The sequence below is a fragment of the Salvelinus fontinalis genome, chromosome 13, assembly GCF_029448725.1.
Source record: "Salvelinus fontinalis isolate EN_2023a chromosome 13, ASM2944872v1, whole genome shotgun sequence".
Classification (NCBI taxonomy): domain Eukaryota; kingdom Metazoa; phylum Chordata; class Actinopteri; order Salmoniformes; family Salmonidae; genus Salvelinus; species Salvelinus fontinalis.
In genome coordinates, this window is record NC_074677.1 from 37,528,632 (window position 1) to 37,545,659 (window position 17,028).

At 40.8% G+C, this 17,028-nt stretch overlaps 1 protein-coding gene across 2 annotated transcripts in view; it reads left to right on the top strand.

Annotated features, from left to right (window-relative positions):
* The window catches only part of LOC129868611 (androgen receptor-like), a 63,603-nt gene that overhangs the window by 18,660 nt on the left and 27,915 nt on the right, over positions 1 to 17,028 (top strand). For both annotated transcript variants that reach the window (XM_055942732.1, XM_055942733.1), the window contains exon 3: positions 5,096 to 5,212. In XM_055942732.1, the coding sequence (XP_055798707.1) occupies positions 5,096 to 5,212 (117 nt within the window). The remainder of the gene's footprint in view (positions 1 to 5,095; positions 5,213 to 17,028) is intronic.

Below are 17,028 nucleotides of genomic sequence, written 5' to 3' on the forward strand. Positions count from 1 at the left end.
CCTCAACACTGGGGCCCCACAAGGGTGTGTTCTCAGCCCTCTCCTGTACTCCCTGTTCACCCATGACTGCGTGGCCATGCACGCCTCCAATTCAATCATCAACTTTGCAGACGACACTACAGTGGTAGGCTTGATTACCAACAATGACGAGACGGCCTACAGGGAGGAGGTAAGGGCCCTCAGAGTGTGGTGTCAGGAAAAGAACCTCACACTCAATATCAACAAAACAAAGGAGATGATAGTGGACTTCAGGAAACAGCAGAGGGAGCAGCCCCCTATCCACATCGACGGGACAGTAGTGGAGAAGGTGGAAAGTTTTTAAGTTCCTTGGCGTACACATCACGGACAAACTGAAATGGTCCACCCACACAGACAGCGTTGTGAAGAAGGCGCAGCAGCGCCTCTTCAACCTCTAGAGGCTGAAGAAATTTGGCTTCTTACCAAAAACACTCACAAACTTTTACAGATGCACAATCGAGAGCATCCTGTCGGGCTGTATGACCGCCTGGTACAGCAACTGCTCCACCCACAACCGTAAGGCTCTCCAGAGGGTAGTGAGGTCTGCACAACACATCACCGGGGGAAAACTACCTGCCCTCCAGGACACCTACACCACCCGGTGTCACAGGAAGGCCAAAAAGATCACCAAGGACAACAACCACCTGAGCCACTGCCTGTTCACCCCGCTATCATCCAGAAGGCGAGGTCAGTACAGGTGCATCAAAGCGGGGACAGAGAAGCTGTTTTTCAGTCTCTATCTCAAGGCCATCAGACTGTTAAACAGCCATCACTAACATTGAGTGGCTGCTGCCAACATACTGACTCATCTCTACATACCCTACATTACTCATCTCATATGTATATACTGTACTCTATACCATCTGCTGCATCTTGCCTATGCCGTTCGGCCATCGCTCATTCATATATTTTTATGTACATATTCTTATTCATTCCTTTACACTTGTGTGTATAAGGTAGTTGTTGTGAAATTGTTAGGTTAGATTACGTGTTAGATAGTACTGCATGGTCGGAACTAGAAGCACAAGTATTTCGCTACACTCGCATTAACATCTGCTAACCATGTGTATGTGACAAATAAAATTTGATTTGATTTAAAGACCTAGAATTGCCTTATGTGTATCCCACAAAAAAGGTTCACTGTTATAAGCTAACTTTTTTGATGAATTCAACCAAAATGCCCCCAAATTTTCCCATGAAAATTTCAGAAAAATGCAAAAAAGCTCCCGACCCTTTGCAACCCTAATCATTACACAGGGGCACCTTGTTCTGGGGACAATAAAAGGCCACTCTAAAATGTTTGGTCACACAACACAACACAATGCCACTGTGTGCAGTTGGCATGCTGACTGCAGGAATGTCCACCAGAGCTGTTGCCAGATAATTAAATGTTAATTTCTCTAATGTAAGCCTCCTCCAATGTTGTTTTAGAAATGGCAGTACGTCCAACCGGCCTCACAACTGCAGACCACGTGTTTGGCGTCGTGTGTGTATGGCATCGCAGACCACAACGATGGCAAATTGTCGATGGCAATTTGAAATCGCAGAGATACTGTGACAAGATCCTGAGGCCCATTGTCATGCCATTCATCCGCCACCATCACCTCATGTTTCAGCATGATAATGCACAGCCCCATGTCACAATGATCTATACACAATTCCTGGAAGCTGAAAATGTCCCAGTTCACCAGACATGTCACACATTGAGCATGTTTGGGATGCTCTGGATTGATGTGTACAACAGCGTGTTCCAATTCCCGCCAATATCCAGTAACTTCGCACAGCCATTGAGGAGGAGTGGTACATGATTCCACAGGCCATAATCAACAGCCTTATCAATTGCGAAGGAGATGATCTCAGCTCACTGGTCACCATAGCAACACCCACCCGTAGCACGCGCTACAGCAGGTATATTTCACTGGTCATCCCCAAAGCCAACACTTCCTTTGGCCGCCTTTCCTTCCAGTTCTCTGCTGCCAATGACTGGAACGAATTGCAAAAATCACTGAAGCTAGAGTCTTATATCTATCTACATTTTTTTAAGGTATCTGTGACCAACAGATGCATATCTGTATTCCAAGTCATGTGAAATCCATAGATGAGGGCCTAATTAATTTATTTCTATTGACTGATTTCCTTATATGAACCTTAACTATTTGAAATTGTTGCATATTGCATTCATATTTTTGTTCCGTATATAGTTTCCAAATGATTATTGAAAACATCTTTAGCGGTCCTATGTGTAGCTGGTGTAGGGAGTCAGGCGCAGGACAGCAGATGTGAGTAATAAAGTACTTTACTCAAAAAATACAAATATACAAGGCAACAATAATAGCCCACAAACACGGACCGAATTACAATAAACAATCACTCACAAACACAGGGGAACAGGGGGAACAGAGGGTTAAATAATAAACAAGTAATTGGTTGAGTGAAGCCAGTTGTGATAAGACAAAGACAGAACAAATGGAAAATTAAAAGTGGTTCGGCGGTGGCTAGAAGGCCGGTGACATCGACCGCCGAACGCCGCCCGAACAAGGAGAGGGACCGACTTCGGCGGAAGTCGTGACAACATCAATACATTTGCACAATGAGCACTGGTTTTCTCTCAAATACATCGTTAAAGTTATTGGTTAAATAGCTAGTGAATTTTTGCCATATTAGCATTGACATGAAATCGGTCAAAACACCTCAAAACAAGACATGGTATCAAGAACAAGATAAAACTATCTGAAACGAGCCACCTATGATTCCTCACATGGCAGCTTCTTGTTGCTAGCTATCTGACCATTCAGAATCTTAACAAAGCACAGCTTCTGGCCACAAAGCACGGCTTCCGACGTTGTCAGCCAACCCGTCTAATAGCATTGGCTTAATCGGCTTAATCACCAATCAATCATCTCCAACAACATCTCCCCCCTAACCCTTCCCGTACGTGTCTTGTGTACCTCTGTTTACGGAGCCACACCGCGCAGTTGTGTGATTCGCTAAAATTAAACATGACGAATATAGAATTCTATGGTCACTCCCACTAAGGACAACTTTTAATTGTTGATAACCAAGACTTATATGTGCGGTGCGCAATAGCCTGGGGACGAGGTTAACACAAACATTACGAGCTACCAAGGCAAGCTAATCAGGCCTTTACTGACAATTAGATCTCATTAAAACCTCTTAAACTGATGCCCTCTGCTGGCATTTTCTAAACGATGCATAATATTGAATACTACATTTTGGTTTCGAAAAACTATAACTCCTACGAACACATGCTTAGTACTGTTAGAAAAGTAAGACCGAGATACAACAGGCCAAAACCCCCTGAAATATGTTTTTTTCGTTTTTGTCCCCCAGTGGGGACAATTGGGACATAACACATTTGAATATCCAGGTTTTAAATAAAATATGTCACCAATTACAGTTAAATGGATAAAGTGATTTTTTTTAAATGATACATTTTTCCCCCAGATCTTTTACCTAATGGTGGCGCTCTATACATGTACAAATTCCCATAGGAACACAGGGCTTGTGCTACTTGTCATGCCTTCATTTTGCATCTTACAGGAATTATGTAAAGTACATATGAGGAGAAAGCTGAAGTCTCTTACTATCCATTAATGTAAATATATTTCCTGTCTGATTTCGAGTTTGTCCACTACATAGTATTAGGACGTATTTTGACCACTTAAAACAAGTTACGTCTGGTTTGGGTAGTGAGTCACTGTGCCAAAATGGCTAAATGCCCTAAGCAATCAGAGCTTTCAAGTTATGTTTTGTATTTTTTTGTAAGACAGACTGGGTGGACTGAAGTACCGGGTCCAAAACAACCACTCAGTAATTAACCAACAGGTTAATTACTATTTCAAAATGATTTTGATGTCACACTGTTTCAGATGCAATATATTTTCTCTTTAATTGACCATAATCTGTAATGAAAATAACAGAAAACACCATCTATAAATTCTGCCTTCCAACTCCTACTCTAGGTATTAATTTGTTTGGTTCAGTATTTTCCTTTCACTATTGAAATGTGAGCGGAAGCCCCATAAATGCCAACAAACCATGCCCTGTAAAATTACAGATTTGATTTATTCAATGTGCTACTCAAAGAGCATATCAATTGACTCTTCAACGAAAGAGCTTTTATAGTCCAAGCTCCTGCTTTTTATGATCACCACACTGGACATGACAAAACCTATGACTGTTCCGGTCAGGGGTTGGAACCCAAATTAATTTCCAATCGTTTCGAACAGAAAAATATTTTTTTTCCACTGTTCCGACCAGCAAAATAAAGTTCTGAACCGATTCGAACCCCCAAAAAGTACCAATATTATTATTGATTTCCATTCCTTTTCATGCCTCTGAAATATATATATTTTTAAACATTTAGCTCTACATTAAATTACTTCACAAATCAGTGTAAAAAAAGTACGTCTTACCTTTTTGTTAGTATCATTACCTAGCATTGAAAAAGTCAATCCAGTCTTCTCTAATTAAACATCTAATTTCGGGAATTACGCTTGTAACGTTGTCAATAGGCTACAGTAACCTATGCTTCATAGGGGGAGGGGCAGGTAGCACGCACGCACGCACACACACACACACACACACACACACACACACACACACACACACACACACACACACACACACACACACACACACACACACACACACACATACACACACACACACACACTGTAAAAGATTTCCAGGTGGCAGGCAGATGCTGGAATAACTTCCTGAGCGACAGAGTGAGGGCTTTGCATAGGCGCTTTGTTGTGGGACTGGAAATAAATGCCCGGAACGTAAAATAACGTTATTAACCGGTTCCCATGCTTTTAAAATAACAGTTCCGGAACAGTATAGATCACTTTCGTTTTTGGTTCAGGTTCTGTTCCTCAATTTTTTTTTGTTATTTTCCGGTTTTCGGTTCTGTTTCCTGAACCGGTTCCAACCATTGGTTTCTGTGGTAATCATTTATGACTTACAACCATGTTACAACCATGATGTAACTTTCCTCCTCATTCAAAATAAAATTTTGTATTCTCTTATTCTTATCTCTGTTTGTCTTTGTTAGGTAAACAGAAATACCTGTGTGCCAGCAGAAACGACTGCACCATCGATAAGCTGAGACGGAAGAACTGCCCATCATGTCGACTGAGGAAGTGTTTTGAAGCTGGGATGACCCTCGGAGGTAAATACAACTATCATGTCAATTATTAAGTCAATGAGAATATAAAGTACTTAACGATCCATCCGCCCACCCACTGATCGATTATCATGGACAAAGGTTTGTGTATGTGAAAAACATTAAGAATACCTTCCTAATATTGAGTTGCAACTAGGGCTGTTACGGTGACTGTACTACCGCCACACCGGCAGTCACGAGTAATAACCTCAGTCAAATTCCATCTGACCGTTTAGTAACGGTAACTAGGCTTCTCCAAGCTCTGATGCTGCTGATGGTCATTAGTAGCCTACCAAACTTGCTAACTGCCTGGTACTCAGGACTTTGTCCCTCTAATCACTCTGACATCAAAGCAAATGTAATCAAAAATCTAATCAAACACTTCATGAGAGCTCATGAGCTCATGTTGCACAACATTTCTATAGGATATGCAATTGTGTGAGAAAACAGAGTTTTGATGACCTCTTTTAAAAAGAGGAGGATCCAATCAGCTTTCTATAGGCTAGGCCTACTATATTTATTTCTCAACTTTCCTAATATTAAGCACATTGCTTTGCTTTACAACAGGAGTAAAGCCTACCTGGCTGGCATGAAAATGAACCATGGGAAAAGTGTCCTCCATTCGCTATAAAAGTGCATAAAAAGTACATCATTTTTTTTCCCCTGCCCACGTTCTGAGACAGGTGCATGATAATGGTCCATTCTAAATCAAAACTAATTTCACACATATATTATTTAGTATATTTAAATACAATATTAAATCAAGAATAGTCTGATGGGTAACAATATTAGCCTATCACCTGTGAATGATATTTCACTTGAATGATGCCCAGCTTGTGTGCAATAGAGCAAGAAACAGTGCATGCTTAATTTCTGCAACTTTTTTCAAATCATAGTCCCACACCTCATGTAGCCTAGCCCATAGGCCTAAATGTTTTGATAAGGTTTGTATCACAACTAAAGTGTCCAAATAACTTCTTAAAATTAAGCACATTAATCTGCTTTACAACCGGTGTAGAGCCTAATTGGCGTGTGAGTTTCAAGTATGGGGAAGATAATTTTCACCATAAAAATGCACTTTTATAATAAAGCATTACATGAATAATCGCATTTGTGGTCACTTTTGAGAATGGTGTTTTCCCGCTAATTGATTCCATTTTGGAACATTCATGCTTATAGCCTATGGCCGTGTGTATATTGCTGTGCTTACAATGTGAAGAAATAGCCTAATAGTTCAACATTTTAAGATAAACGTTCTGATCTGTTGCATCAGCCTCATTGCTTAAAAGAAAGTAAACATTTTTTTTGCAAAAATAAAGAATTCCACTTTTTCTCTGGATACGATCTTGTCTCATCGCTGCAACTCCCCAACGGGCTTGGGAGAGGCGAAGGTCGAGTCATGCGTCCTCCAAAACATGACCTGCCAAGCCACACTTCTTAACACCCGCTCGCTTAATCCGGAAGCCAGCTGTACCAATGTGTTGGAGGAAACACCATTCCACTGATGACCGTTGTCAGCCTGCAGATGCCCAGCCCGCCACAAGGAGTCGCTAGAGCGCGATGAGCCAAGTAAACCCCCCTCGACCAAACCCGGACAACGCTGGGCCAATTATGTGCCGCCATATTGGACTCCCGGTCACGGCTGGTTGTGACACAGATTGGAATCAAACCCCTGGCTGTAGTGATGCCACTGCAATGCAGTGGTTTAGACCGCTGCACCACTCGGGAGGCCCAGCCTCATTACTTTTTAAAGGTTATTTGATGCGAGTGGTTGTATTAATTTAGGATCTATCACATCCTACAACTTATTTATCGCACAGAAGGACAAGGTGACCAATAGAATAGGTCAACTTTTGTACTATGGGGGATAGTAGATTGACATAGGCTAGTGCTTCTTCTGTTCGTTAAGCCTACTCGTCTTGTTGGCTGACAAAAAGTAAATGTGGACAGTTCTTATAACATCTTAAATATGCGCCTCGGATTTCGATAAGAAGGACGTGCGCAGTTGAGTCCCCGATGTATCTGTCTTTACTTGTAGCCTTCTTCAGAGCTGAGATAGATGCCTCTGAGAAGAACCCAATCACATGACGGGCATTGGCTAATAAGAATTGCGATATCTGAGAGAGGCATGTGAGTGAGAGGTGCTTTGGAACACACAGCTGGGAGAAGGGAATTATAATTATTGTAATCAGCCCAAGGGCACAATGGCCACTGGCTGTAAAAAGCATGGATTCTAGGGGGATGCCGCCGGGAAATTCGAGGCTTTTATCAAGTGGTGGTCAAATTGTGAATGAGAGACTGATGAAGTGTGTGCAGCCTGTGCAAGAAACAAAGCAGAGCTCATGCCTTTCGTGCAACTTTTTTCAAATCATCCTTAGTCGCATCATACAGCATCATGTTTGTATCACAACTAAAGTTGCATAAATAACTCTAAATTAAGCATATAGCAAGGCCTGTTTCTTTGTTAACCACTCAACACAGAATAGCCGCATGTGCGCACTCCCTCAGAAATTGTTTGGAGAAAACATCCTTTCTATTTCATTCAGCTATGTTAAATTGAATAGTTCATATTATAAAATAATATAAAATAATGCCACAGAATTCTAAGCAAATCTTGTCTGCTAAATTAACTAGTATAGCCCATATCCATATGGCATAGCCAGATCAGGGCCTAACATAAGAACAGCTCAGAATATGCTATTCGGTTCTTCTGAAATATACTACATTTTCTTCATATCATGTTTCTTTAGACTTGTCTAAAAGAAATAATGGACTTATTGTGATGGTGTAGGCTATATTAAATGGATTTATTAGACTTATTAAAATGTAGATGTTCCAAAGGTCTGCATCAGTGGCTTGTAGATTATGCGTGGAAGCCAGGAGATGCTAAATGTGCTTATGTTAATTAATGGTCAATTACGTGAGACCGGCAGTTATTTGCTTGACCATCATGGGCTGACAAAATTTCATGACTGCCACAGACCTAGTACCCTCAGAACTGCCTCAATTTGTTGGGGCATAGACTCTACAAGGTGTCAAAAGCGTTACACAGGGATGCTGGCCCATGTTGACTCCAATGTGTCCCACAGTTGTGTCAAGTTGGCTGGATGTCCTTTGGGTGGTAGACCATTCTTGATACACATGGGAAACTGTTGAGTGTGAAAAACACAGCAGCAGTGCAATTCTTGACACACTCAAACTGGTGTGCCTGGCACCTTCTACCATACCCCGTTAAAATGTACTTAAATATGTTGTCTTGCCCATTCACGCTCTGAATGGCACACATTCACAATCCATATCTCAATTGTCTCAAGGCTTAAAAATGATTCTTTAACCTGTCTACTCCCCTTCATCTACACTGATTGAAGTGGATTTACCAAGTGACATTAATAAGGGATCATAGCTTTCACCTGAATTCACCTGTTCAGTCTATGTCATGGAACGAGCAGGTGTCCTTAATGTGTTGTACACTCGGTGTATATACAGCATGAGCACATTTCTCATTTTAGGGCATACAACTGAACTACAGGGTTCAACTCAGCATGGATGATTTTTCTGCAATGCTCCCTTTCAGTCTAAGTACCTGATTTCTTGTGAATGTTGCAACCAGTACTACACATCTTAGCCAGCTCTCTTGAATCGCTGCATCACAAAGGGAAATACTACTGCTAATCAAGCCTCTGACTGTGCCACCAGGCAATTTAGACCTATTTCATTCACTTTCCCTTACAGTCACCCAGAGCTGTTTGTCGTATTAGGTCTCAAAGATGGACATGTGCTGGACAAATTTCCGTTCTTGTGTTCAATTTTCACTCCCTTCCATTTTCTCATTCTGTTAACGGTGAAAATTGCACAGAGAAGCACAAAGCTGACATGAGACATGTGAATTAAAGGAGCAGAAATGCTGGTAATTTAGCCACCAGACGCTGACAAGCCCATGGGGGAAAATGCGATGTGATGCTGTGATTGTCAGGGAAAGGCACCTCTATTCCAGTTGCAGTTAGAAAGTGCCTTCCTTCCCCTCAAGCACTCCTCTCATAGATTTTTTATGTGCACAGGTAAGTTTGTGACAGTAATTTGAAAGCTCAGACGAAGGCTTCAAATGTGAAAGATTCTTCTCTGATTACGGACTAACGCATTGGTTGAATTTGTTTTACTGCAAAATGGAAGAGACTAGTTAAGTATCATTGCATGGAGGTTTTCTTTTGGAATGCAGAATTCCATATTACGTAATTACTCTCAAAACTGTAAATACTTCTCCAAATAGAACATTGATATGGCAGTTAATTTTACAGATCCACTGAAGCTATTTAATTTAGCAGAGGTATATTGAAAGAGAAAAAGCATTGAAAATATAATCTGGGTGTCATTTTCCTGCTCCTAACCTTCCCATTTGCAGCTAAAAAAAGATGTATATGGTTACAGGACAGACTTTCTATGTCGGCTGAGGCCTAGTAATCAACCCTGGGATTAAATGTGTTGTGTCTAGTAGGGTACAGTAACAGTGAAGGCAATTACACCAACTCCTGGAATATTAGAGGTGCCTCCTGTTTCCCGATTCCCACCCTCCATTCTCTTGCTAAAAAAAAGAAGGATGATTTGAGACTTGAACCTTTTCCCAAATTCCATTTGAGCTTTAAACGTCCTCTCTGCATTTGCCTTTGTGCAGTGCAAATCCCATGATTAATTACATGTTTTTGAGGAGTTCGTTCAGTGCATTCGGAAAGTATTCAGACCCTTTAACTTTTTCAACATTTTGTTATGTTACAGCCTTATTCTAAAATTGATTACATTTTTTAAAGTATCATCAATCTACACACAATACCCCATAATGACAAAGCGAAAAAGGTCTTTAGAAATTTTTGAAAAAGAAAATATTTATTTACATAAGTATTCAGACCCTTTGCAATGAGACTCTAAATTCAGCTCAGGTGCATCCTGTTTCCATTGACCCTCCATGAGACGTTTCTACAACTTTTTTTTTTTATTTTTTTTTATCCCATTTTCTCCCCAATTTTCGTGGTATCCAATCGCTAGTAATTACTACCTTGTCTCATCGCTACAACTCCCGTACGGGCTCGGGAGAGACGAAGGTCGAAAGCCATGCGTCCTCCGAAGCACAACCCAACCAGCCGTACTGCTTCTTAACACAGCGAGCCTCCAACCCGGAAGCCAGCCGCACCAATGTGTCGGAGGAAACACCGTGTACCTGGCCCCCTTGGCTGGCGCGCACTGCGCCCGGCCCGCCACAGGAGTCGCAGGAGCGCGATGAGACAAGGATATCCCTACCGGCCAAACCCTCCCTACCCCGGACGACGCTATGCCAATTGTGCGTCGCCCCACGGACCTCCCGGTCGCGGCCGGCTGCGACAGAGCCTGGGCGCGAACCCAGAGACTCTGGTGGCGCAGTTAGCACTGCGATGCAGTGCCCTAGACCACTGCGCCACCCGGGAGGCCTCATGTTTCTACAACTTGATTGGACACCTGTGGTAAATTCAATTGATTTGACCTTATTTGGAAAGGCACACACCTGTCTATATAAGGTCCCACAGTTGACGGTGCATGTCAGAGGAGCCATGAGCTGGTAGGAATTGTCCGTAGAGCTCAGAGACAGGATTGTGTTGGGGCACAGATCTGGGAAATGGTACCAAAAAATGTCTGCAGCGTTGAAGGTCCCCAAGAACACAGTGGCCGCCGTCATTCTTAAATGGAAGAAGTTTGGAACCACCAAGACTCTTCCTAGAGTTGGCCGGTCACTCTGACAGAACTCTAGAGTTCCTCTGTGGAGATGGGAGAACCTTTCAGAAGGACAACCATCTCTGCAGCATTCCACCAATCAGGCGTTTATGGTAGAGGCCAGACGGAAGCCACTCCTCTGTGAAAGGCACATGACAGCCCGCTTGGAGTTTGCTAAAAGGCACCTAAAGGACTCTTAGACCATGAGAAACAAGATTCTCTGGTCTGATGAAACCAAGATTTAATTATTTGTCCTGAATGCCAAGCGTCACGTCTGGAGAGACCTGAAAATAGCTGTGCAGCAACGCTGCCCATCCAACCTGACAGAGCTTGAAAGGATCTGCAGGGAAGAATGGGAGAAAGTCCCCAAATACAGGTGTGCCAAGCTTGTAGCAACATACCCAAGAAGACTCGAGGTTGTAATTGCTTCCAAAGGTTCTTCAACCAAGTACTAATAAAGCTTCTGAATACTTATGTAAATGTGATATTTCAGTTTTTATTTTTAATACATTTTCACACATTTCTAAAAAACTGTTTTAGCTTTGTCATTATGGGGTATTATGTGGAGATTGATTAAGGAAAAAATCAATTTAATACATTTTAGAATACGCCTGTAAAGTAACAAAATGTGGGAAAAGTCAAGGGGTTTGAATACTTTCTGAATGCACCGTATACACACTCTCTGACAAAACTTTGTGCAGGAAAGTAACAAGCAAGTACAAAAGATTTTAACTATCTGCTAGCATATAATAGTTCCCCATTATCTTCATTAAAATGTGTAAAGATATAAAATGTACTGTTAGACAATTCAGATCATTGTCACGTTCTGACCCTAGTTCTTTTGTATTTTCTTTGTTTTAGTTGGTCAGGGCGTGAGTTGGGTGGGTTCTATGTGTTGTGCTTCTATGTGGGGTTTTCGTTTGGCCTGATATTGTTCTCAATCAGAGGCAGGTGTTTGTCATTGTCTCCGATTGGGAGCCATATTTAGGTAGCCTGTTTTGTAGTGTGTTTTGGTGGGTGATTGTTCCTGTTATGTTGTTCATGTTCGTGTGTTCACTATTTCGGGACTGTAGCGTCTTCGTTTATTTCGTTTGTTTATTGTTTTGTTCTTTCTTAAAAGTATTCGAAATAAATATGAATACTCACCACGCTGCATCTTGGTCTGACATTTCCTACTCCTCAGATGAGGAGGACGAAGACTACCATTACAATCATAGTAATGTTAAGACATGAAACCCGAACAATAACTACTTGCTAGCATGCCTAAACATAAGCCATTCCAGTTGTTAGTTACTCAAGTTTGTTTATGATATATTTAGTTTTATCGGGATCAATTCCATCTAAATTATCTTATTTTATGCATAATGTAGTTATATTTTGTGTTATGTAACATTGTTATATTTAATTCACGTACACTTGTTGGCCAAGCACAAGTTGTACTCTGTGGAAACAGATGAATATACTGCAACCACCATACAATAAATGATTCAAACCTCATTCAAACCAGGAAGAGCTCAATTTGACTATTTTTTGCTATACCTACAAATCAGAAATAATTCCAAATACCATGTGTACATATCTTAATTAATAGATATCCTCTGCTCGTCTGAGTCATTACGTAAAGATTTCGGAAATCAGTATACTGTATATTTTTATCTTTCCTCTAAATTAGGACTAAGTTATTTGCAGAGAAAATGAACTAATGTCATGTCTTGTATGGATGCCTCTGTTTGTATTGGCATCAGTTTGAAGGGGGCGTGGATCTTAAGGGCAGCTCAACCTGACCTACTTACTATTGTATGTGTTATCCAAAGATCAGTGCCAAGATACCACAATTTTTAATATATTTGGGAATGTTTTAATTATTTATCTTTATCTAAATTACAGGAAGGTTTACTTATTACATCTGAAATAGAATGTCATGATTTACCATCATATTAAGATTCAGCTACTGAGGCACTGTTCATTACTCAGATTGAGAAATAAATTAACAATAATACTGGGATCCAAGGGTGAACTGATTGTTCACTCTACATTTCCTTGAGCTAATTTTATTTAGGAAATAGTATTATTGAATGTCCACCACCAAATGTATTGCCACTTTAATTTGTAGTCCCCTCTGCACGATGCATTGTTGTCACGTAGCACTATGAAAAGCACTTTGAAAGCATGCATAGTGCATGGGACCATAATTAATTTGTGGTCATGATAAGCTAGCTATAAAGATGAAGTCACTGGGCCACTCTGCACTGACAGGTATTAAAGGTATATATTTTCTATTTTGGTCAAAGTTCTGCAGTCCCGTCCATAATAAGGTACATCTGTGCACCTGTTCTAGAAGAGATCATTGGTGACCCCATAATTCAGGTGATCCCTTCTGCACCATCAGGATTTTACTTCCAGGTTACCTGGATGTTAATTGCATACACCTGTATGGTTTCCATTTAGATAATAATGACTGTATCTCTGTAAAGCCAGATGGAACTTTTCAACATAATGATCTTACCAAAAGGAAAGTTAAAAAAAGAAAAATATATATATACACTACCGGTAAAAAGTTTTTGAACACTTACTGATTCAAGGGTATTTCTTTCTTTTACTATTTTCTACACTGCAGAATAATAGTGAAGACATCAACACGATGAAATAACACATATGGAATCATGTGGTAACCAAAAAAGTGTTAAACAAATCAACATACAGTAAAATGTATATCTGAGATTCTTCAAATAGCCAACCTTTGCCTTGATGACAGCTTTTCACCCTCTTGGCATTCTCTCAACCAGCTTCACCTGGAATGCTTTTCCAGCAGTCTTGAAGGAGTTCCCACATATGCCGAGCACTTGTTGGCTGCTTTTCCTTCACTCTGTGGTCCGACTCATCCCAAACCATCTCAATTTGATTGAGGTCGGGGGATTGTGGAGGCCAAGTCATCTGATGCAGCACTCCATCATTGTCCTTCTTGATAAAATAGCCCTTACACAGCCTGGAGGTGTGTTGGGTCATTGTCCTGTTGAAAAAACAATGATAGTCCCACTAAGCCCAAACCAGATGGGATGGTGTATCGCTGCAGAATGCTGTGGTGGCCTTGCTGGTTAAGTGTGCCTTGAATTCAAAATGAATCACAGACAGTGTCACGAGAAAAGCACCCCCACACCATCACACCTCCTCCTCCATGCTTTTACGGTGGGAAATACACATGCGGAGATCATCCGTTTACCAACACCGCGTCTCAGAAAGACACAGAGGTCGGAACCATAAATCTACAATTTGGACTCCAGACCAAATGACAAATTCCCACTGGTCTAATGTCCATTGCTTGTGTTTCTTGGCCCAAACAAGTATTTTCTTCTTAATTGGTGTCCTTTAGTAATGGCAGATGTGTCTGTTACTTGAACTCTGTGAAGGATTTATTTGGGCTGCAATTTCTGAGGCTGGTAACTGTAATGAACTTATCCTCTGCAGCAGAGGTAACTCTGAGTCTTCCTTTCCTGTAGCGGTCCTCATGAGAATCAGTTTCATCATAGCGCTTGATGTTTTTTGCGACTGCACTTGAAGAAACTTTCAAAGTTCTTGAAATTTTCCGGATTGACGGACCTTCTTAAAGTAATGATAGGCTGTATTTTCTCTTTGCTTATTTGAGCTGTTCTTGCCATAATATGGACTTGGTCTTTTACCAAATAGGGATATCTTCTGTATACCACCCCTACCTTGTCACAACACAACTGATTGGCTCAAATACATTATGAGGGAAAGAAATTCCACAAAATCATTTTTAGGAAGGCACACCTGTTAATTGAAATGCATTCCAGGTGACTACCTCATGAAGCTGTCATCAAGGAAAAAGGTAGCTATTTGAATTTGGAATTTCAAATATAATATATATATATTGATTTGTTTAACACGTTTTTGGTTATTCCATGATCCCATATGTGTTATTTCATAGTTTTGGTGTCTTCACTATTATTCTGCAATGTAGAAAATAGTAAAGAAAGAAATACCCTTGAATGAGTAGGTGTTCTAAAACTTTTGACTGGTAGTGTATATGTTTTTTTGTCACATACAGGAGTTCCAGTGTGCAGGAAATGCTTCCACTCACCATTTAGAATTTTAAATGTTGATTTTCCTCTTTGCGCTATACCCCCGGTAAACAAATTTTCCAAAAACAGCATAACACATTACAAAGTAAACTATAGCAATCCTCACGCTAAAACATTTAAATAATTTTTTGCTGTGTTGAAGTACATCCATACTAATACTGTAACAATACAGTAAATGATTGCTACATTTGTACGCTGCTAATATTGTCATCAAGGTGTATCCCTGTGACATGGTGTGTCCACTGTCTCTGCCTGACCTTACCAAATGGCCTGCTCTGCCCACTGTTGCCATGGTCATTGATTCGCTAGCCAAGGTTCCAGCCTCCCTCTCACATTGCTTACCTAGTTACAGTTGAAGTTTGCATACACCTTAACCAAATACATTAAACTTATTGCCTTTTAAATTGTTTAACTTGGGTCAAAAGTTTCGGGTAGCCTTTCTCACAAGCTTCCCACAATAAGTTGGGTGAATTTTGGCACATTCCTCCCGACAGAGCTGGTGTAACTGAGTCAGGTTTGTAGGCCTCCTTGCTCGCACACGCTTTTTCAGTTCTGCCCACAAATTTTCTATAGGATTGAGGTCAGGGCTTTGTGATGGCCACTCCAATACCTTGACTTTGTTGTCCTTAAGCCATTTTGCAACAACTTTGTAAGTATGCTTGGGGTATTGTCCATTTGGAAGACCCATTGGCGACCAAGCTTTAACTTCCTGACTGATGTCTTGAGATGTTGCGTCAATACATACACATAATTTTCCATTTTCCTCCCTCATGATGCCATCTATTTTGTGAAGTGCACCAGTCCCTCTTGCTGCAAAGCACCCCCACAACATGATGCTGCCACCTCCGTGCTTCACGGTTGGGATGGTATTCTTCGGCTTGCAAGCCTCCCTCTTTTTCCTCCAAACATAATGATGGTCATTATGGCCAAACAGTTCTATTTTTGTTTCATCAGACCAGAGGACATTTCTCCATGTGCAGTTGCAAACCGTTTTGGAGCAGTGGCTTCTTCCTTGCTGAATGGCTTTTCAGGTTATGTCAATATAGGACTTGTTTTACTGTGGATATAGATACTTTTATACCTGTTTCCTTCAGCATCTTCACAAGGTTCTTTGCTGTTGTTCTGGGATTGATTTGCACTTTTCGCACCAAAGTACGTTCAGCTCTACGAGACAGAACGCTTCTCCTTGAGCGGTATGACGGCTGCGTGGTCCCATGGTGTTTATACTTGCATACTATTGTTTGTACAGATGAACGTGGTACCTTCAGGCATTTGGAAATTGCTCCCAAGGATGAACCAGACTTGTGGAGGTCTACAATTTTGTTTCTGATATATTTGGCTCTTCTGAGGTCTTGGCTGATTTCTTTTGATTTTCCCATGATGTCAAGTAAAGAGACACTGAGTTTGAAGGTAGGCCTTGAAATACATCCACAGGTACACGTCCAATTGACTCAAATTATGTCAATTAGCCTATCAGAAGCTTCTAAAGCCATGACATCATTTTCTGTAATTTTCCAAGCTGTTTAAAGGCACAGTCAACTTAGTGTTTGTAAACTTCTGACCCACTGGAAATGTGATACAGTGAATTATAAGTGAACTAATCTGTCTGTAAACAATTGTTGGAAAAATGACTTGTGTCATGCACAAAGTAGATGTCCTAACCGACTTGCCAAAACTATAGTTTGTTAACAAGACATTTGTGGAGTGGTTGAAAAACACGTTTTAATGACTCCAACCTAAGTGTATCTAAACTTCCGACTTCAACTGTATCTTCCACAACTGGTATGTTTTTTTTATTGGTGGAACATTTGGCTCTAATTGCATCCATGTGTCATCTTTTAAGCATTTGGAACAATTATGGTAATATTCAAGATACATTTCTTCCTGTCCTGTGGCTGGGTTTCTATGCATGGCTTGGCTAAATTATGATTAAACAATGCTCAAGTATTGGCAGTACATGATATGTTTTGGGGATCAATATGCCAT